This window comes from Thermobia domestica, chromosome 9 (genome assembly GCF_964235325.1).
Source record: "Thermobia domestica chromosome 9, izTheDome1.hap1.1, whole genome shotgun sequence".
Taxonomy (NCBI): domain Eukaryota; kingdom Metazoa; phylum Arthropoda; class Insecta; order Zygentoma; family Lepismatidae; genus Thermobia; species Thermobia domestica.
In genome coordinates, this window is record NC_137462.1 from 146086825 (window position 1) to 146111290 (window position 24466).

Sequence of the window (24466 nt, forward strand, 5' to 3'; positions counted from 1 at the left end):
TTTATTTTGGGGGAAATAATTATGAAATCTTCGAAAAAGTAGGACACTCAGTAAGTAATTTCAGCCCTTTCTTTAGCAATTTATTGATTTGATTTGATTTTAAGATTAGCGTTCCGTTCAGCAGCGAGGCTATATGAGACGTGGACCTACAGTTTTAACGTGGGATCCCAACCACATGAGCTCCCGCCGGGAATCAGACCCGGGTCTCCCACGTCAAAGGCGCGTACGCTAACCGCTTAGCCATGAGGGAGATCTTTTAATAATTCATGTACACACGCAATTCATTCATTTCAAAATCCAGCAATTCACGAGATGTGAGAGAAGTTCGAACCCGAGCTCCAATGCTAAGAAATTCCATTATTAAGCCACTGCAAAGAAGTTATTACAAATGACTAATTAATATGCTTATAAAAGACAGTAAGCCATCAATAACACGACTCTCAGAAGAATAAAAAAGAAGGACTTCTGAATCATGTGACTTTCTCTGAATACGTTTATTTTCTTTCTTTCTTTCCTCTTTTTTTTTCTCGAAATACGTATACGTAGTTCTCAATTCCATTACTGGGTTTCTTAAAAGAACTGCAACCTATCCAAATCGACTGAATTAATCATTATTATGGAGAGCCGGGTAGCGTGGTCTGGAGGTAGCGATAAAAAAAAAAAGTCTGCCTGCCAACTGGGCGGCTCGAGTTCGATCCCTGGTGATGCTGGGAATCCTTTCTCGTACTACCCTCATTCAAATGAAGTCTGAGGTTCATCGAGTCTCTTTAAAATGGGTACCTGGGGAAGTAAAGGAAGCTACATCGTCGCCCTGACTGCTTAAGTCAACAAAGTATACAACCTCGACACACGCACAGACCCTGGAGCTTCAAGGTCTGTCCCAAAAAATGGGCCTCTACCTTTAATCATTATCATGAATACACAACATATAAGATGGTAATAATGATTTTCTGAGGATGATTCCGTATAGACGACTTGTTATTAGTCGTGCCTATAATACGTGTGATCTAAATAAGTATTTCGATGAGACGAGAAAGATGGTAACTCTAGACTCGTTTTTGAGACAAGAAATCTCTTGAGCCTAGTTCACTGAAGTCTTAGATCTCAGAGATGGTTTTAGTGTTGCAGTAGTGTAGCATACTATAAGTCATAATATAAGACTTATAAATTGATAAAGTGATTACATATGAGCATAATGGCGACATTGTCATATCATACTGCTCGCGACGGGAAAGGATTCTGATAAAACTAAGACAAAACTCAGACCATAAATTTTGGTGTACATACATGTACAAAACCATAGACAATAAAGAATTCTTCGAGAGACGAGACGACACTTCTACAAAAAAAAATATTTACCACATCAAGACGAGAGAGTCGCTATTGCTAGTTTCATCTCGTGGCCAACACTAATCTAAATGGAAACAGAGACTATTCGATGTTTAAAACAAGTGAGTTTTGTTTCATAGTAGGAAATTGTGCGGATCTAGCACTGAAACCCGGTTTTCAACAGGGAAATAAGCACTAAGATGATAACTGGGGCACTGGCGTAACTAAAGGTTTGGGGGCCTACTGGCAGACAACGTGAAGTGGGGCCCCTTCTCTATAGGAATGCGCACGAGACGAGTCGAGACAGGATTTTCCTGACAAAATTCGAGTCGAGACACGGCTCTTCCAATAGAACATTTTTCGAGTCGAGACATCACTTTTACAGCACATTTTCGAGACGAGACAGACACAAATCTTGTCTCGTGCGCATCCCTACTTCTCTAGTCCAACTTCATGATTTGGGGGCCCCTGATGGCTTGAGCCCCCCCCCCCCGCAATGCGGGGTCTGCACTTATTTACGCCCCTGAATTGGGGAGCAGACTCTATATAAAATGTTAACTATATTTTACCATTTTGGATACTTGTGTCGACGGACGAATAGAGTCTTTCTATGAAGATTTCTCATACTTAAGCAAGTGTAGCATAGTTTTCGAAATTTAAAAAAATCAATTGATCCAGCATCTTAAAACAACTGTGGAGTTACAGAAACTAAAACTGGAACAAACTTCCATCTATTAAATTAGAAACAGCAGCAATAGCAGACAATGTGCTAACTCTAGAAAACTGATAGTTTCCTAATTAGGAGTAAGTAAAAAAAAAAAAAATGAAATAAAACGGAATTTCTAGTTTTTCGCCCTACGATTATGCCCCATTGGCTAAAGGAGACGTAAGATTAATGAAACTGAATGATAAAATGATAAAATGGCGGAATGAAAATTTGGGCGAACTCCGAGAAAACTTACGGGTATGATGCTGTCCGCCGCAAATTCTCAGGGCCTAGAATCGAACCGGAATTTCCTTGTGAGCGCTTTACCACTAAACCACCGCCTCGGGAGTAATTGAAGAGTACACCACTACATCAATTCTTTTACATAATAGAACACTATCCGAAAGTGAAGAGTCAATTAATTTGATACTATAACCATCTCGTAATTACATTAAATTCAAAAACACATCAATAGGAACATAATATTAATATATATAAATATCCGGATCAATACTGACGAGCTTGCAACACTGCTACGTAATATCTTGGCGTTCTTTAGTTTAATCGACTTCCGGCAGTGTCTATTCTTTCCTGTCTTCCTCTGAGCCGGGTTATCATTCCTTCCAACTTCTCCCCTCCGCTGCGTACCTATCACCCTGTCAGAAACAAAACGAACGAACTAACACACACACTCATATGCACGCATGAAAAAAGAAGAGGTTATCGATCTTTTACATTTCTTCTTCCGCCTATCGCTTCCTCGTTTCGAGCTGAGCTGACCGATAAAATAGAAACGCGATAATAACCATGTTTTAGTTTCTCCTGTTTCTCCCTTTTTCCTTATCTTTCCGGTTTTATAAAAAAAAAAAAAAAAAAAAAACTTAATCACGCATTTATTTGTTATATTTTAATGCTATCACTACTATACATATTTTATTTTCTTTAATTACCTTTAAAGAAAAAAGGCGGGAGAGAATATAATTATTGCTATTATGAATGAAAATAAGCACAGCATAAACCTTCTTATAATAGCAGATTACCTTATCTAATTTCGAATCATTGATTACATTATGATTTATATCAGCAATATAATCAATGGAGAGACTAGTTCCGATTATTTTCTTTTTAATAATTATTACTTCCTAATTAAATGTCATTTATTTAAATCTGGATAATATCTTATGACGTTAATGTTGTTAAAGTGCATGCCCTTTAATGTGAGTTCTATGCTCTTTAATAATAATCTATAAATAAATATTATTCCTTACCTTTATATACGTTCCATATTTACAAAGAAATGACCTTGACTACCCCCGTAGCACTTAACTTGAGTACGACTCAACCTCGAGCTTCCTTGTTGCTCTATGACTAATACCGTACACGTTTTCGGTGCGGGGTTCGATTCCCGGTTAAAGCTGGTGATTCGAATCCCACGTTAAGGGTCTTCACTACAGCTAAATTAAACTACCGCTAATTTTAGAGTTTTTCTGTAATATCTTCAAAACAAATAGAAATATTCGAAAAGCAGAAACGTAGTGAACTAGACAATACGATTTTGCATGTGACACCTTCGTCACAATTCACCTATCTGCTTTTGGTATGCCGCTATTTACAGAACCCGCAAAAAATACTAGAACTAGCTACAATTGCAAATCGTAAGAAGACAGATGAGTTGTGATAACGGTATCACATGTAAAATCGCATAGTCTAGTTCACTACGTTTTTGCTTTTCGAATATTTTTATTTGTTTTGAAGATATTACACAAAAACTCAAAAATTAGCGGTAGTTTAATTTCGCTATAGTGAAGATCCTTAAGAATGGACAGGAATGGATATAGCAATATGGATTTAGAGTTTCGATCTAGCATGATCCATAAATACTTTTTCTTTTTAGGTTCCCCGTTTTCCCGTTTCATTTTAATTCAGGACTAGCTACTAGTTGGACCCGGCGGCTGACATACTGGTACTGTGTTGCCCTAAATTCTCACACTATTATCTTAGACCACGTTTCCATTTTACATGAATATTGTAGCTGTCATAAAAAAAAAAAGACCTTGCTACCCGGTCTTTTTATCTACTGTTTAGATTTTACAACTTCTTGTAAGCAAGAAAGGTATCACCACCCATGCAGCAGTGCAGTCTAGTGGACAAACAATTAACCTCCTCATTAAAAACGTGTATTTTGGCGCACTCCTCCTCCCTGTTCAAAAGAATCCGTTCTTTCGGAAGCAGCGAAACTGGTTTTTCCTTTATGTCAGCGGGAGGGCGATAGCAGGTAGCAAGCAAGACGTCCCAGAAAGCTAGACACTGTTTCGACTCCTTACAAGATGGAAAAAATGTTCTACGACTCTTTCAAGACTATGTGTACACAGTGAAATATGGTAGGGGTTCAAGATTTTTTTTTTTTTTTTATGACAGCTACAAGTTCTTGTAACGTGACAATGTGGCTTTAGATAAAAATACTTCCCCCCTTTTAGTAAACTTTTCATTTGGTCCCCCTTTCTGATTTGGTCCCTGTCTGGGTGGCGATTCGTCCCTAGCCACCTGGGCCAGTCCGGGCCTCCCTAATTGTTCATTTTACTTTATCGTCAGTGTCGCTTAGCCCACAGGACATAATCGTACCATTATCCATTTTCATTTTCCAGTGAATTCGATCTCGCGTCAGTTAAGTTTCTCAAGCCACAATACAGAGAGAACTATACATTTCATAACTGTATGTAACAAGACTCTTAGTTCCTTTACTTGTTTAAATTCGCTCGCTGTATCGAAAATAGCGCATGGTTACGGAAAAAAAAGAATAAAACGTTTCTATCCTAAACTCCTCAACAAAAGACACAATACAAGTAAACAGCGAAAAATACAGTATAATTGGATGACGAGGCGTTTTCCTCTCTCTCTTCTAATTGTAAATGACAATAATCACAATGAAAAACAACAACATTTTGAAAGAAGACCGTGTAAAAAAATCCACTTCACAATCATTTAAAAAAAGAAAAAAAAAAGACTTGAATGAACAGAGAAAAGAGCGGAAATTGTACTTTCTCAACACAAGAACATTTGTTTTTTTCTGAAAACGTCTTCGAACATTAGTGAAAGCTAAATTGAGTGACTTGTAAGTATATATACGTATATTACAATTCACTCTGTATTGCTTCTTTTCATTTCTATATAGTAATATGTATTATGTTCTGCGTGCATTTCACTTGTTCTGTTAGGCGTTTCTGTTTTTCATATATGTTAGTTTTTTTTATTTTTTTTAAATATACAACACAAGAGTTTCACTTTTCTGAAAACACACGTGATAACGTATAAATGCACGTACACATACAAGTACATACGGCATTGACAGGGCGTTGTTGTGTCGTTAAGATGTGGTTGAACCCATTCCCATGTGAAATATGTTATTTTACTCCCATAACATTCTCCGAGGTCATAATGTATGGGATTATTTCTATATGTGAAATTATTTCTTTTAAACGAACGTTTTACTTTATTTTTCCTTTTCGTTGATAATTGTCGTTAACGAGACATACGTATATAAGAAATTTATGATTCATTTAGTCACTCTATACGTAGATAACAATTTGAATGTAACAAGCGTTAGCAAGCCAAGTTTTGTTATTTACTGAGCCTGATGGCGCAAGAGCTGTGCCTTTTTGGCTTTCAGGTAAACTGCCGATTAATTTTGTATTAATGTAGCATGTAATTAGGCCTGCGCCTGTTGTGTTATATGTCAATAAATAAAAAAAATGAATCCACCTTTCCCAACAATATTAGGAAACTGAGTGTACCTTCCTAGCTGTGAAGTTCCTTCCTTGAGATTATATAGCAATTAATATACTCTTTGTACATATTTCCGCGGCCAATGGTTAACATCCCGCAAGATCTGAGTTCGATTCACGACGGGAACTCATATATTTCGGATTCCACATTAAAGTGTAGGTCGACGTTCTGTATATATTGTCTTAGTGCTAAAAAGAAAAGATAACCTACACTTTCAAACAAAATTAATTGAGAGCAAGTAACTGTTGCATTAATTTCAAGGCGTTAATCAAAGGACATAACAAATAAATAGCTAAGCTAATTAATAAATTTAAGCAATCAAAAAAGTTAGAGTCTTAAGACTATAATATGACTCTCTCCTCCCAGCAAACAAGAAAAACTACAGTAAGAATTACAGAATGAGATCAACAAGGGAACTGGGTTTGCAATCCCACTGACTTAATGGTTTCATCTGGATACAAAAGCTTAGTAGGCGCCTCGTAGCTAACGCGTGGGATTTTTTTCCAGTGACTGCCTGCCTCGGATACAAGTCCTAGTAATGGTTTGCAGAAAGTCTCATCTGTCATATCCTCCACGCTGAAAAAGGGACGATAAACTTCAAATCAAGAATCAATCAGCTAGCTAAAGTAACTGCAACCTGTCTAGCACTCACTGTCAGATAAAATTATCTTGACATTTATCTCGGGACATCCCTCAACCCGCACTTCAATAATGTTCGAAGGGTTGCATAACATTCACGGCGAATGTCTTCAAATATGGAAGGAAACGGGACTATAAAAATTAACTACAAAATTCACACTCAACAACTGAGTAATAGCGATCTTCTGCCAAATATGTAGATTATATTCTTGTACCTAGTTGTTTTTCGTTATCGTCTTGCTCGGATTATTTTCCCTTTTTTTATTCTTAAAAAAAAAAGAACACATATATCTCCGTTACAAAAGTCATAACCTTTTCTCTGAACGTAACAATTTTCCAATTACAATTTTCGTTAACGCTGTTTTCAGGTTTTGACTCTTGCCTTTAATGCCTGAGCGGACCAATCGTGTTGTAACTCAACATAACTGTAACTCGAAAAGTCCTTAACATTACGTTTTTCACATCTTCACATGCGATTAGAAATGCATACAGTAGGCACAATATATATATATATATATATATATATATATATATATATATATATATATATATATATATATATATATATATTTAATGTAATGTAGGAGCAAGTTTTAAACTTTGTCTCTAAAATTTCACTTCACTTTATTCGCCACTATAACTGCATCGCCACCGATGACCTACTGTAGTATAGCAGGGGTGCCCACAAGGGGGGGCTATGACGCAAACTGCGTCATTGAAATATTTGGGGGGGGGTTAAAATCTATATAAATATGTTTGATGAGGGGGGGTAAAATTAATCGAAAAGAAGATTTTTTTCATGGAAGAACACCTACGGATAGACAATTGGGGGGGGTGCGTCATTGACATAAGGGGGGGTGGGCACCACTGAGTATAGTATAGTAAATATAGTAAATATTTAGCTGGTTGACCGCTGGAGAAAACCGTAAGATGCTGGCAGTTCGGGGTTCACCTAGCATCATGAAGACAACAAGAGAGTTGCACTTTTTTTTTTAAAGCGATTTCAAAGCGTTTAAAAAAAGCTAGCACTTCAGTAGAATTCGGGATGTGCTAACCATATATCCCAACTTCTAATCACCGGCCCTTTGGACTTGCAGATTGTATGTTTCAATATTACGTTCTTCGTTGGTCTCTCGACATGAAACAAACTTTGACGATGTTTAACAACCTGGTTAGCCGGATTGCTTATGAAAACAGTTTCATTTCGTTTTTACATATCTACAATAGGTGCAAAAACACCATACAAAGCTTATAATTTACCTTATTTAGTAATAAATTTGTACCATCACTCTGAGACAATTATAAGGAGGTATTTCAACTATTAAGGGGTAGAGAATTGTACTGTTGGAATGATAACTTTGTTTTAATATTCGATTGATTAACTTCGCTGTACGTCCGTATGCAAACCCAAGGTTACGGAAGGCGACACTTATATACACTGAACCCCGCCGGAACACGAATGCAGGACACCTGTGCATATGACACACCGCCATCCAAGAGCACTTCGCACAACACAGGTCACTCCTACAACACTATCTTGCCCCCAACACAGCTTGATTTCAAGACCGGTTTACAAGTTTTCTTCGGAATATTTTCTGAATTTAACCCCTCAGGCCACCCCGCCGCACACCATAGGCCGCTGAAAAAAAAAATCCTGATGGGAGTGCAGCTTAAACCTGTACGATCTGTGCAGTGCGAAAGAAAAACTAGATACGTTTCTAACTATAAAGAATTACATAGCATGGCAGAAACTGCTCTTCTAGAGCAACTTAGGAGGCCCCATCACTGCGAAATTAAAATACCGATAATTTTACAGTAATTATGTGATATCTACACATAGATAAAAGATAATCGAAACGTGGAACAAGAGCGCACTAGACAATACTATTTTGCATGAGGTACCGTCACCTAGTGGCTTTACGTTTGCAGCCATTTGGAAACGCGAAAATAAATTCCGATTTTCTAAATGACTGGACATCCAAAGCAGATAAGTGAGTAGTGATAACGGTATATCATGTAAAATAATATTGTATAGGGCGCTCTTGTTCCATATTTCGACTATCTTTTATCTATTTGTAGATATCACATAATTACTACAAAATTATAATTTCGCAATGATTGGGCCTCTTAAGTACTTTCCTAAGCAATGGGAGCCTGAGGATTTTAATGCCATTTTGAGGGGTTTAAGGTCACTAGTAAAGTTATTCGGTCATAGAAAGCTCGAAAACAATGACGATAAAACACCCAAATAAAACCATTTGACTAGTTAAAGCTCTTATTAGTGAACGGTACCATACTACTTTAATACTACATACAGCCTTTCATTCTTGGTGACAAACATTATTGTTAAAGTTTCTTATGTGTGCATTGCCAGTAGCATCTGAACTTGATCAAAATTGAAAGAAAATTTAAATCTAACAATCTACACCTCGTTCCAAGCCCTGAATACAATAGTAACTAGCAGTACATATAAGGAAACTACTTATCTACGTAGTGCTGTATGCATTTAAATTAAACTACTCTTTCTAGCACTGACAACAGTTATCTATTAGAACCATCGTTGTTGAATACACAACGTTGGATCAAGGGAAACGCAAATGTGTGTCGTGTTAGAATCCCTCCAACTCTTCACATCATTTGTTTTTTTCTGATTTCTTAACACGACGGAAATCAACCACCATTGTAACAGACAGTAGGGGGGGGGGGAGAAAACTTCCCAACCAAGTTAACTACTACAGCTTTCAAGACACGTTCACACTTCCAAAATTATAGCTCTCACCGAGTCACAGCGTAATCATTACGCTCCATGTTTCATAGTTATTTACGTCTTTTCGTCTTCTCATAAAATTTGTCCATATCTAAACAAAACTCGTTAATTTAGTTTGTTTTTTTTTTTTTTTTAAAAAAAAAGAAGAAAATTATTTTGAAGGAGCTGGTCTGGTCAATAAACTAAACTGAAATTGTGATAACCACTACAGTATGTTCTTATCTATTCTTGCCACGCACCTCACTTAAGGAGTTATAAACAGATAGCACGTTAACGAAATCAGTAAACAAACAATGAATAACTTAGTAGTCAATTTAGCCTTTGAAGATAATTTTTTAAGATAAAAAATTTAATAACTGTTACCAGGAATATCTTTCTATCACATCAGAACTTTCTTGGTTGTTGGGTGTGCTTTTCACATATTTCTCCTAAGGCTTCATTCAGAATAGAAACGGAACAGTCGAACGATCCACATGGTATTCGGATAACGGATGTCATGATGAAAGATGGTAACTATAACGAATGTCGGATAATAGTTTGGTCACCAATATTATTTCGAGAAGGAATACTATTTCAGATATTCGGTATCCATTATTCAGATATGACAATCTGTAATCCTGGAAAGATATACTGGAGGATTCAACCCCATCTCTGAAATGTTGGGTTAGAAGTATCCCTTGGATATTATATTAGATAGTATGTACATCAAGTGTTGACAGCATTTTTTTTTTAAAACCTAACTCAAGTGTCACATGCCTTCTCCTACGTTAATACAAATTCTCTCCTCACAACGCTGAATCAACAACAAATATTTTGCGCTCCATCCGAGAAGCGAACCCTAGAATATAAGCATGAAAGACATTTTATTAACCAACACTCAAAATCAATAAAAGATCCGGTACGATAATAATTGTGGAGTATACACATAGACATACGCACATAATGCACAAAGAAGAGAAAGTTACAAAACATTTACATACAGTGATGACGTTGTAAATTAAACTTAACAAAACTGATTGTGTAACTTAAACTATGCAGACACAGTTAAAAAAAAAAAAAAAAAAAAAGCGCATACACCAACCAAGTAACAACATTTACATTGGATAATTCACAAGCAAACAGGCGTTTCCAAGTAAAATCGCTTCACAAACACATATACTACATAGAAAATAACAACATTCGTATTAACAAGCCAAACAAAAGCCGTTAGTTTAAGGTTTTGAAATATCGTCGCTTAACTGTGATTTTCATTTCTCATCTTACTTTCACCCAACAAAAACAAGAAACAAACCTGACACAATCAGTGAAGAAAATGCACATAAACTGTACTAAATGACAAATTTCATAGAAATCACAAAAAAACTCTCAGAAATTTTATACTCACGGATCAGTCCCAAGTGAATAAATAAACAATGGAAACCAATTCTGAACGTTTACTCTAGACAAATTTTCAGATAGAGGTACTTTCAATTTTACAACAGAATACAGGTATGCGTATTATCCTGCAATATTTTCTTCTAAAAAGACAGTTATAAAATGTAAAAATTACTACTGTAGTAATATACGAAGATAAAAAGAAACCTGGAAAAGCGAGTGCAGTATTATTACAGAAGGGAACTGAATTAAACTTTCTGATGCTAAATCCATGAACACGAACAGCCATGACCAACAGATAGTGCACATTCTGCTGCACTCAACCAGTACTCCAACCGGGACCACGCGTCTAACCATTTAGCCAGAAAAATGCTACAGAGGACACATAAAAGCTACTGTACCGAAACATATGTTTCAACAATATGTCTAATTACCTCAAAATAACCTTCCAACCTCGTCAATTCGCCAATGGATAAAATCAGAAATTTCCACTAGGAATCGATAAAACATAACAACGAATAATATTCTGATATCACTGGCGTCTCTGGCATGTAAAATTTGGGGGGGGGGGTGGACATCAAAGAAAGTGATTTTAATGGTACTACCTAGCCCAACCTGTTTATTAACTCCGATTCCATTTGTTACCTTTCTGCTTACGTTCACGGATCCCCTAAGGTATATCAAGAACTCGATTATAATCGTTTCACAGCCTGAATATTATCTTCCAAATAAATATAATTATTATTTTTATATGCTATTCTGTCGTTAGTAAACAAATTAAATTAGAATAAAATATTGAATATTTTGTACTTCAAAATATTGGAGGGGACGCGTCTCTTCGTCCCCCCCCCCGCCAGAGACACCCCTCTCTGATATAATCAACCATCATTTTCTGGTATATGGATATATATATATTCAGAAATAACCATTGCTAATGATTAGCGAGGCCCCTCGCATGTACCTTTGGCGTGGAAGACTCGGGTTCGATTCCCGGCGGATTCTCATGTGGTTCATATCTTTCAGTTTAACGACCCATATTTATGCCTGTTATGTTAAGAAAGACGGATAATTAAGGCAAGTGGATGGTACTGGAAGAACTAGTGGAATAAGAATGTTCAAGGAAACAGTAGTATCCCGAGAAAACCCATACAGACACGATGTTGTCCACCACAAACTTACTTGGCCGGATATCGAACCAGAGGTAAGATCCAACTACTGAGCCACCGTACTCCATCTCATGTTCGGATCCACTGTAAAGGTATAGGTCTACGTCTCATATAGTATTGCTACTGAAAGGAATGCTAAACACAAAACCAACTCAAATCAACCTAATGATTACCCAACATATTTCATGTTATAAAAGTTCCCTCCATAGTTCATGACCAGCGTATATGTTTGTTACGCCTATTCATAGATTCACTTTGCTGGAATTCGTTACAACGCCTCGCACACAAATTCTATAAACAGTTATGTGTGTTTCACTTTCGTTGTAGGTTCTGTCCTTCGTGACTTAACCTTTGCATAAGGACATAAAACAAAAATCATGAAATGACCAACTTTTATACAATAAAATTCCAGAAGTTAGGCGTTTGTTTATAACTATCTTGCACATATTGGTATTACTACTATTAGCCACGAAATGATATTTTCTTGTCTTCTTTTTGTTAATTTATGCCCTGATTTTTTCCCCTTAATTTCATCTAGAAGTTATCAGAATCCTTTCACGTCATTAGAGGTCCAGGAAGGGTGTGTTTAAAAAAAATACACCATATTTATTATTGGAGAATATTTTATAACGATTTACGTATCCTTAAAAGTTGATATATCTTCTTCGTTGTGTTCGAACAATCACTTCATCAATTTATAGTTTTATTATATATATATATAACTAATTAACTAACTCTATGGCCTATGGAACCCGGAGGTTCAATGCCGCGTTCTCAAAAGCTCTCCACTGACTTCTATCCTTAGCTAACTGCGTCCAGTTTCTACTCTGTATTCCAATCTCTGCGAGATCCATCTTAATATTGTCCTCCCATCTGCGCCTAGGTCTTCCTAATGGTCGTTTTCCGATTGGTCTTCCAGTCAAGACTTTGAAAGCGTCTCTACTTTCTTCCATTCTAGCTACATGACCCGCCCATCTAAGCCTCCTAGACTTGACGACCCTAACAATGTTGGGTAAACCATATAAATTATGTAGTTCCTCGTTATGAATTTTCCGCCATTTCCCATTCTCGCTCCTCTTGGGTCCGAATATTCGTCTCAGGATCTTGTTCTCAAATACTTTCAGTTTATGTTCTTCCCTTAGAGTAAGTGACCATATTATAATCACTATAACAGTGTTTGAGATCTAAAACTTGGGTGTACTAGTGTTGCCCGCGAGATTCGAGAAATGTCTAGTTTCGTCTCGAAAATGAGACTTGCAATGTTTCTCGTCTCATCTCATTGGTAACATTACGTACACTAAACGCAAGCACCTTTTCAAAGATCATGAACAGTTACGAAAGTAACAGTAATATCTAACTTATACCATAGTGTATGGTCTCTTTCAATAAATTCCCTCCACTCTTCCTTCCTTGCTTAAAAAAAATGCCAATTCTACCTTCTCTTCCATCAACAGAAATAGATCAAACAAATTTCGAGTTTTGGGGGCTGTTTACATCTACTTCAAGAAAAAGGTTAAACTGCCTATGTACGATTATGAGAATACGACCTGAGAAAGCAAGATTGTCTTTTTTGAATAAATAAATAATAAATAAATAAATAAAATGTGTGTGTGCCAACTTTAAAACAGGTGGTCAACTATCCCAATTTCACATTTTTTTTTATTTGGTTCCGTTGTGTTACTTGGACATACTTCGTAATCACGAGTTTACAATAACAGAAATACAATTAGTCTAGTACATTATTATTATTATTATTATTATTATTATTATTATTATTATTAATTTTGATAGTTCATTCACACTATATCATCTCTTTGCTTCTTTACATAACTGCCATAACCCAACGGGCGCGATCCTAGTTATGAATTAGGCAACACTGTAGAGTCATTCCTTACGAGAGGCCTTCAGGTAAGGTTATTACTCCGGTTCCATTTTAAATGCATACTCTGTGTTATACTGCATAGGCATATGTTAGAATGGTAAAGCAAATCTATTAGGCACAAGAACTGGCAAATTGCTGATGTAGAAAATAGTGAAACTATGTAAACTCGGATTTGATAGGTCAACAACTAGGATTTTGACCTTTGGCTTTCCCCATGCCCAAGATTTCCAAAGTGACAATACGCATTTCTTAACAGCTCGAATTATAGGATGTAGGCCTAAGGTGTGTGTGTATACATACACTACTATATATATATATACCACACTTTTTTTACAAGCAAATTAGCATTATTTAAAATAATCATGACAGAAAAGACAAAAATAAATTTAGACACTCAATGAGTATTTTCAAATACAAATTTATGTACCCCCCTTCAAAAAAAGAGTAAAACAACAACTACAAACCATTTAGATAATAACTAATGGGTGTGTGATAAGATCAGTATCAAACTTGTACAGACCATGTGGAATTCATTGGTGAAAAAGTACGATATGCTGGAGGTGTGGCACTTCTGATCCCTCCCACTTTCAGAGTATTCCACTACAATTATTTATCATACGTTTATGAACCCTCTCATATAGCCTACAGAGCTTAGGTTGCTCTAAACTAAAGATTTGTTGCACTAACAATAAAAATGAAAATTAAAGTGGATTCATATTGGGAATCTGTATGAACTAACCAAACATAAATATATAATATTAGAATTGATCCAACATTTTGAGCGTTTACTTCTATTCGAATTTCCGCATTTCTTCTTTTGTTTAAAACAGTAACAGAAATCGGGAGTATTGAAATTAAAAAATATCCGAACACTCCTTTCGAAATTTAAATAGCACTAAGTAGTAGTTTTCAGTAAATGTCACATTACGAACTCTGTCTTAAAAAAAAAAAAAAAAAAAAAAAAAAAAAAAAAAAAAAAAAAAAAAACTTTAATATATTTTAACTAACTCCACAGATTCCACATCTACAAGAAATGATCTGACGCCATCGGGCAGTAAATGTACTGTCGAAAAGAAAGCTGAAGTCGTAATATGTGAAGGTACGTACAGAAGAGGATGCAAAATGCCTAATTCTACTCTAATCAGGCCCGAAACCAGCCACAGAGGTTCGGGTGTTGCCATGAATATGTTAGGGGAGGGCCAAGTCATTAAAACTTCTCTTATAAATATCTAAATTGTGCATTTTGTATTGAGGTATGGAGGGGCCACGAAAAGTTTAGGGGAAGCCAGGACCCCCTAGCCCCCCCCCCACTGGTCGCGGGCCTGACTAATACAGATACTCTCTTAATCAGATAAGCTACTTAACATTTAATAAATTTCATCACAGATAATGGAGACGATAGCTAAAATGATTATTTTCTTTCCACTCCATATTCCCATGAAGTGCCAGGAGAAAATTTTCTCGCAGCGCACGGTGTTTGACCACTACCGAGTCAAAATGATCAACTTGAGATCAACCTTTACACGCTCAACCACCAAAAAATTGTGGTATTTATTTCTAGCGTACACGCTATACCCTTATATATTAGTTTCCTTCTTTCATAATCTTTAAGTGAAGTCCCTTCCGTAAGGTGAATCGTACCAAAACCCTGTGCGGGATGGGACAGGAATCGAATCAAAGACGGAATTAAGGACTGCATTTAACTGAGTGCAGTCAAGAGCGAACTTCAGTAATTAGAGGAAATCTAATAAACATTTCCAGTGATATATGCTTCTTATACAGTGCCTCTGTTGACTCAAACAGGTTCATACTCAGGATATAAAATTGTTAACGTTTCACAATTATTCCCTGTAAGTAAAGAAGGCGAGTGATGATAATGGCAAGTGAATTGATACAGTGCCGTAACTTAGATTTTTTCTGGGGGGCAAGCATTAATACGTGTATTTGGGCCCCCTAGAAAAAATTGTTTTTCTAATTCTTGGGCCCCCTCTTTTCCTCATTTTCTTACTCTTTATGGGCTCCAGGGAGCCTGTGGGTCCTCCCGCGTGACAAGATCTGCGGGGCCGTTAGTTACGCCCCTGGGCCCGTACCATACATGACAAATTAATTAAGGGGACAGTATTGACAAATCTTAGAGCCATACGAATAAATATTATTTCTTGGGCTCCTAATAGTAGACATGTTTCACGGAAGTGGGACCACGTCTCATTTTTATTTACCTTTTGTGTGCTGTTTTGTTTATATGTAATGTAGTGAGCCTGTTTGATGTTTCATTTATAATTTCATGTTCGTATCGTATATGGAGTAAGAAAATTTGACTTAAAATGCCCCCCCCTCGAACGGCGGGGAGATTCCCTGGGGGGAGCAGTTGCCCCCTGCCCCCACAAGTTACGGCTCCGAACTGAAAGAATTCATGGAATGTACAATGTGGGAGAAAACTGCAAAATTCTAAAGAAAACTCATACACATTATGTTGTTGTGGGATCGATCGAACCCGAGACTCTGTCACTAAGTCACATTTTCCCCGCAGTCAGGACCTTCTAAACTTGTTCTACTTCAAAAATGCCTGTCAACACACAAGAATTCTACGCCTAAAACTCAGTACTCAAATCCTTCTTAAAATCTACTTTACTTATGTCTGGGGTTTCTACAGTTTAAAGTGGGATCTGGACCATTGCACTCGTTCTCCCACCGGGAATCGAACCCGGGACTTCATACATCAAAGACACACGGACTAGCCATTACATCAGTGCAGAAGCCTCATATTTTGTTTGCGAACGTTGAAGGCTGGGAAAGAAAGCGAAGCCTAATACAAAAATAGAACGCAAATGACAAATGTAACAGTGGAGTGTTCTTAATAGCAAAAATATATTCCCCTTACCTATTATTCGTATTGTTACATATTCGTACTTCGGCATATCTTCTTGGAGAATTCGTTTTAATTCCCAATCTCGGCGACAAAACTCCCGGTGGTAACATTTTGGCACTTTCTTTTCTGAAGAGACTAGTATCACATACACTTATCTACGCACATACACACACATATATACGCATTGAATCATCGAAGCAACCGTGCACTGTCACTCGTTACTACAATCTGGAAGAGTTGACTAACACTTTTTAACTACAAAGAATTCATTTCTTGTTTTTCTTGTGTCTGTTCTGTGTGACGTGTAAAGGGTTGATGCACCGCTTATCAAAGGGTTCTCCCAAGGAGCGCTGCTACTAACCATGTAGCCCTCCTGGCTTTTACACAGCGACGCGTCTTTCTGGATCGTACTCTCTCGCGCGAACGAAAAAGTCAGATAGACCGGCGCGCGGCGGCGTCTTAATCACGTGACCGAAGTAGACTGCGTGGTGAATTTACTTGTTTCTGGCGCTGGAGCTCGCTTCGCTTACTGCTGGCTGGCTTGGATGGATCGCTTATAGTCAAAACACGATCCTCAATGCTGGGTCTCTATCGCGCCCGGGCGGATGGCAGCTGGAACTAGGAAGAGTGAGGCGGGGGGAAATCAGACGAATACTGCCAATGCATACCGAATAAAATACTTGAGTCATCGTTCCTTGCAACTCTGCTTGAACGTTATTTTTTCAGTTTAAAAATACTAAACGTTTTAACAGAACATAAACTACAGTATACATTGTATGACTATGAAGAGTAAAATGTCCACCCATTTTTTCTTACAATTTCTATTAGTCTTGCGAAGAAAAAAAAAAAAAAAGCAAGATGCACCTAAATGAGCGATTATCAAGGGCGACCCAAATATACGTACAGAAGCTATTCATTTTACAGTAATAGGTAGTGTTAAAGAAAGGGGATGTCTCTCTTGATAATATACGTGATCTCTTAATTCTTCGAACAATAACCATTCTTTAAAAGACTTTTCCGCCCACAATCAGTAGGTTGCGTCGCCTGGAATTTAGCGTGTGTAGGACTTCCACAAGATGTGTGTTTAGGGTTGTGTAGAGTGAACATATTTATTTAGCATTTACTAATATTTTCAAAATACACCCTCCTTTCGCCTCTCCATGCGACAGGGTTTTAAACAAAATTTACTCTACAGATCCCCCTCCCCTTCTTGTCAATCAGATTAATTTTGTATACTGAATGAGCAGAACCTCTCATTCATATAGTAAAGTGTCATCTCGACAAGCAGGAGATCGATTTTGAGTTCACGTTGTCAGTCCTGCTATTACGTATTATTTTAGTTTGTTGCTTACAAACTGGTATTCTGGGAAAATGAAATCATTTTTTTTTTTTTTTTTTTTTTTTTTTTTAACGTACACCTAACCAGTTTCTTGGAATTAGATATCGGCAATGGTAAGTTAATCACTCTACAAAACTCAAGCGGAAAACATCTTTAGATGCTGGCGGTATGTCGGAAGATAACATGCAATAGATTTCAACTGACATTAATAGCGGAGAATGCAGAGAATTCTCTCCCTCCTCCTCCCTTACAGACTACAATTTCTCCCCATCATAAATGGCTAATACAGTGAAACCTGTCTATGTTGACCACCATCGGTTCCATCGAAAAGTGGCCAACTTAGACAGGTGGCCAACTTACAGAAAATAAGTGTGATTTGTGTATTTATAGAATAGGATTTCTAGTATTACTTGATTGTAAAATTTTAATAAGTAGTAGCACGACAGCTACTTATAAATAGTGTATATAGAGTAATCATAAAAACATACAGTACTAGAAAATATTACTATAATATGCAAGAGCGCCGATTTCTCTGTAAATTTGGGGGGAGGGGGGCATTCAGATGCAGAAGGTGTATATATGAAGATTTTAAGACAAATTGCACTCAAATTATACCAAATATTGTATACTCATAAATAAAATAGGGGCCACATGAGCTTTGGGGGGCCTAGTCCCCCTTGGTCTCCCCAGAATCGGCGCTCTTGATAGTATGTTTAATATATATGCATACCTTTCTCTTCCTGAAAACTAGTCTGGTACATTGGATTATTCGGATTGAAAACACAATAACACAAACAACCATGAAATAGAAGTGTATGTACGCAGTTTATTGAAATTTATATTATAGCACACTGAGTGATTGAGATTGAAAACAAGAAAAGCTAAGTTATAAATTGAGAAATTCATATGCAATTTATATGACTTCTTTTCAGTTGTTACTGAACAGTGGTTCATTCTAGACATATTTGCTTTATTCTTTTTGGCAGAAATGCATATTCTAATATTGCAGTCAACTACTTCTTGTTAATGAGCTAAAAGGTTTCCCTCGGAGCAAAAGACATTTTGAGGAAATCTTGAGGGAATTCATATCTCAAAACCTCCGCTACCTTTTGACATGCAGTCAGGTGCCAATAAATGACAATTGAGCTTTAACCTTGAGAATTTTCCGGAATTGCTAAAGCTTCCCACTGATGAAAGGAGCCGATATAGCTAATGGTTTTACCAAAACAGACAGAGTAAACAAATACGTACAACCATTTCCTGAATTCCTGTACCTGCTTTTTCTTATTCACATCTTCCTTCACCACCCTTTTATGAGGGTAGTGTTCTGACCATTGACCTCCAAGAACAAATCGCGAGAATCCTTGCTTCTTTTCTCCAGTCACAAATACAGAACATCTGCCTCTCATATGGGAATTCGAAAGAGGAAGAAAAATAACAAAACTGTATTTTTCGTGGCCAAGATACGCAGGTAAATTTATCATTATCATCATAGGATAAACATTGCTTCAGTGTGGCCAACTTCCAAGATAGACAGGTGGCCAACTTATAGAGTAATAAGTAACGAATGTCTTATGGGAAAATGCAGGTTCAACACGAACCAGGCCAAGATAAGCAGGTGGCCAACTTAGAGAGGTGGCCAACTTGACAGGTTTCACTGTACTATATTCGTCGGCAATGGACAGCTTCTTGTCACTTTGTGACTCATCTCTACCGCAAAGGCTCCCCCCCTGTTCGTCATCGTCTGCCCAATGAATCAATCATCTCGATGATGCGTATTGTATACTGAGGAATGGTGTATTAATATCATCCTTTAATTTTTTTAAAAAAAAAACTTTACTACACCAAAATAATATTTATAACGTAATACTGGTTTATAAGGTTTATAATAATAATTTTCTCATTTATTTGAAACTTAAAATGCTGCATGTAGGTTAATGCTTATTTCAAGTTGTTTTGGAGCATATGATATCGACTGCGGGTGAATAATTTCTTCTCCCTTTCATCCATGAGGCAATTGGGAAAGAGGAGGAGGTATTTGAATTAGGAAGCAGAGCATTATGCATGAGAATGTAAGAAGGTAAGGAAGTTTATGGTATGCCAGACTTCATTGACTTCAAAAGAAAATACCACTTTTTTTTTGTAATTACAGACGACAAATAAACTCAGCTAAGACAGTGAGGAGGATCACGCGATTCCATATATAGGAGGTAGAATATGGATACCTAAATAATCTATATTATCCTATTATCATAGGCAACAGATGTTTGTTTGTTTTTACTGTGCAAGTTGCATATAAGCTAGGAAATGTTATAACTTTAAACGAGATATAGAAAACCACCGGTAAAGTTATCGTTACCCGTGAAGCTGTTAACGGATTGAGTTCATTAACGAAGTCGGCCGAGATAATCGCCCTCGCTACCAACTACAAATAAATAAATAAATCAAAAATTAGTTTCAGTAAAAAGTTATCGTGTAGCGTGAAGGATGGACAGACTTGCCAACTGTACAATCTTGTAAGTCTCCCTGTGTGATCCTAACAAAGCATCAATGTAAATTTAAGTTGGGGAACTTCAGTAGCTGAATGAACATTACATGCTTTTTGCCTGTGTGTCTTTGGTTTGATTCGGGAAATTTGTAATTTTAGTTTCTCACGTGAAACAGACGGCTCCATATCTTAAAGCTTTGGTGCCAGAAAGGGATATAAGACTCCCAAATGAAGTATACGAATGACTTCTGGAATTACATGACGACATCTTTTAGGGTAAAACTTACTTTCAGTCTATCTCCCTTGACAGGAGACGAACCGGCTTATTCAAGTGAAGAACTAAACTTATGAATTCTTATATTTTCATGTTTTATAATAAGATACTGGTATAAAGTCTCAAGCCAATGTGAGAACTGATTAACAACACATGAACTGATGGACAAGAATTTAATGGAAAGCGTGGTCTTAGGCACATTACCTGATACTTTTTTTGGTAACTGTTACCAGTTGTCATACTTTTCCCCCGAAAATGACTCGCATTTTCACAGCTAAGATCTCTAATTTCAAAATTCTTCATCTGGCAAAATGTGGGGTTCGCTACGAGACGTAAGATAAGGCTGTTTCGTCTCGAAAAGATATGGTAAAAGTGATGTCTCGTCTCATCTCTGAAAGTGTATCTGTTTCCATTGGAAGATCTCCGTTTTGTCACGATAATTCCGTCTCGTCTCGTGTCGTCTCTTGCAAACCATTGCAATTAACATGCCGACCATTCAACAGGTCTCTTTATTCGGTGTTCGAAGTGGAAAAAACAGAGGCGGTATGTTTTATTTCGATATCGACTCGACATACCGGCTATCTAAATGTTGAAATACAGTGAGGGTATATGTTGCCTAAAAGATTACTTACATTTCAATTTACATAATGGCTAAGAAATCATTAGCGTTTCTTTGTAATTACAAGAGGGAGGGACATGGAGAGACTTTGATCTCCTACCAACAACTCTCTGAAAAAAAAAATAATAAATATTCCCTTATGTTGTATTATGGAGAATCACGAAAATGCTCAAAAACTGAGTTTTTATACTAACAATTTCCTGTGGAGAAAACTGCCGGACCCCCTCCCCCACTCGACTGAGGGGTATCCCAAACCCCTGGAAGATCCGCCCATGCTCAAACCACGACATTTATGTAAGAAAGAAACAATTCAATATGGAACATCAAACTATAAACTAGATGAACTTCTTTGAAGACACCTCATTTTAAAAAGAAAAGATAGAGAAAGAGATAACAAAAATGTCGATGTTGTTAACTTAGAAATTATTTCTATATAAAAAAAAAAAAATAAAATCTTCCTACGTGCAAAGCTATTCGTCAATTACTTGTATAAAAATTGATTCATTAAAGGCATTTAGCATCTACTCTCCAGTGACTGTATGTCTTGATCACTGTAAAAACAGAGGCGGTATGCCTATATCACGAAAAACCCAGAAGCGGTATGGCATACCACCGCATACCGTCCCACTTCAACCACTGTCTTTATCACTATCTAAGCGTCAGGAAAATCAGTGGCATACGAACATTGATTCCTGACTGATTTGTCTGTATTGTAATTTTCTTAAAGGATCCTATTTCTTCTAAATGTAATCATTTCATACAATAAGCCTAACTAAAATGTATTTTCTTTGTCTACTACTGAGATTTCTAAAGTGAATGCTTTACCTTTTTGTTTAAATGCAGTAGATTAATAAATACTAGCAAAGTTCTGACAATAAGACTAGTGTACAAATCAGATTAATTTTCTAATATTTAGAAATATATTAATTAATTGTGACTTAGGAATGTAAATAAAATATTTAGAACTATAACTTGCTAAATCGATAACTCTTACTTGCTTTATTTATTTAAAAAGATAACCCCTCTCGAGTACAGGCAAGTTTTTATAAAACAGAAAGGAAGTTAAATCGGTCACACTTATATTAAAAGGTAACGTACAATCCTAGTATTCATCTGGTGAAAGTGAAGAAAATTCTGTAAAAATGTCAGGATGGCTTGCTACAAGATTCCAACCCAAAATGATCTATAATAATTGCGAATTAAGAATGCTAACACTTAACACACACACACAAAAGAAATGAAATCAAATATTTTGAGTTTTACGTCCCACGATTATGCCGGCTAGGCTAAAGGAGACGGTGATGAGTAATGAATGAAATGGTGGAATGAAGAAAGTGGGAGGAAACGGGAGAACCCCGAGGAAACCCACGCACACGGTGTTTGTCCACCATAAGGTTCACTTGGCGGGGATCGAGCCCGGGACCCCAAGCACCAGAGTTGAACGCTCTTCCACTGTGCCACCGCGGCCCCAACATAGAAAAAAAATCAACTATAAGTTGATAAAGCATAAAGCCTGGTTTCTTATAACTGCGACTGTGATTTTATAATTGTGATTTGTGTTAGCAGAGAAAGAGGTCAAAATCATCCTATCTTATGCATGATTAGATAAATACGCGATAGACAAAACAGTCGTGCGGTCATCACGATCCCAACTTTTAAAATCTACGCAGAATGAAAGTCAAAAGGTTCTGATCCTGATTAGTTGTGGTTCTTTTACGCATTTTTTTTTTTTTTTAAAAGAGTACTGAGAGGAAGACGTTTTATTGTGAATTTTAATATTGCGAAGCCTATTTGAAGGAGGCTCTCAGTAGCAAGCAAGATATTACACACACACACACAAACAACAACAACAACTAAATGTTATAGGTACAAGATGAAAGTTTTAACTTCCAATTATTAGGTCCTAACACTGAAAATGATAACTGTATATATTTTTATATACTGTATATATTTTTATTATATTTTTAATTTTTTGAAACGAATTTCCAGATAGACTGGAAAAACAGTGTAACCTACAACAATAACAAGAATAATACAAAAGAAATGCACGGTCGGCTAAATGCTATATATATATAAAAGTACCATCTCAGCTTTCGTCTGGTGGAACTGAGGATGGCCGGACACTGGATTCGAATTCGAAAGCTCCTGACTTCGAAACAAAAACGGAGACCAACAGACCATAAATTTTGGTGCGCAGTTTATGAAAAATGTCCACAGCATGCGAAAGCCTTGAAAAAATATTCGTAATTATTTGTTTATGTAATAAATAATAATTTTTAGATGCTATCCGGAGCGCTTTCTAAATTTTGAAGTTCTTCGTTGTTTTTCAGCTATTCACTAAAATTTAAAAAAGTATACGAGAAGGGAGTAAGATCAGCGAAGTGCCTTACAGTAAAGTAGAATCCGATCTACGTGTGCCTAGACCGAGGATCGAATTGTGAAACTTGGATCATGCTAGCCTCTCTCTCTCTCTCTCTCTAGCAACTCATGCTACTTCTTAAGCTCTACACTAGCGCTGTCAAAATTATTCGAATGTCGAAATATTCGTTTTCAGTATTCGATCTGCTATTCGAATAATGAATATTCAAAGAATTCATATTCGAATTTTAACACTACTATATAGGCCTACATTTAGTTGAACTGCAAGAGAGGCCTAAGAAGATGCAAAAAATAGGAAACGGCTTACAAGTCGGATTGAGCAACACGTTACAAAAGAAAGCCGAAACCGAATTCTTTTTATCTTCTTTACTTGTCTTCTTGTTGGTATCCAAGGAGACGTTGAACGGTTAAGAAACACGTCATCACAAAAATATGCCAAGACACCTTCAACGTTCTTTTCTTTCATTTTACTTTTTTCTTCTCCCTTTCTTTCTTTCTCTGTGACTTGACTGTCTCTTCTCAGTTCTCTGTTCGGAGATCGAGAAGAAACGGATATATTCAACTCAACGTGATGCGGTGAGGCGAGGTTCTGCTTAACAAATCATCACCATCCGTTCCTTGCCAAATCTTTCCTTCCACACGGTAAACTTTTCAGTTGGATAGGATGAAGAAGAGCACGAAAACAAAGGTGTGAAAGAAAGAGAGAAGGAGAAGGGGAATACAATGAAGTAAGAGAAGAAGAAAATAGCATTCGTAATCAAAATGTGAAGGTCACGATTGTTCGCAAAAAAACACACGTCTTTTCTCACCATCGTCACTACTTATGAATGAATACTGTGAATGAGTGAGTGA

General features: G+C 36.8%; 1 protein-coding gene across 5 annotated transcripts in view; it reads right to left on the reverse strand.

Moving 5' to 3' along the window:
- spri (Src homology 2 domain-containing protein sprint) overlaps positions 1-24466 on the reverse strand; it is a 946527-nt gene that overhangs the window by 133305 nt on the left and 788756 nt on the right. The window contains exon 1 of one of the 5 annotated variants that reach the window (XM_081771980.1): positions 16528-16965. The exons of the other annotated variants lie outside the window; for them this stretch is intronic. Coding sequence (XP_081628106.1) covers positions 16528-16625 — 98 coding nt within the window. The 5' untranslated portion in view covers positions 16626-16965. Of the gene's footprint in view, positions 1-16527; positions 16966-24466 lie in introns of those variants that run through there. 5 annotated transcript variants of the gene reach the window in all.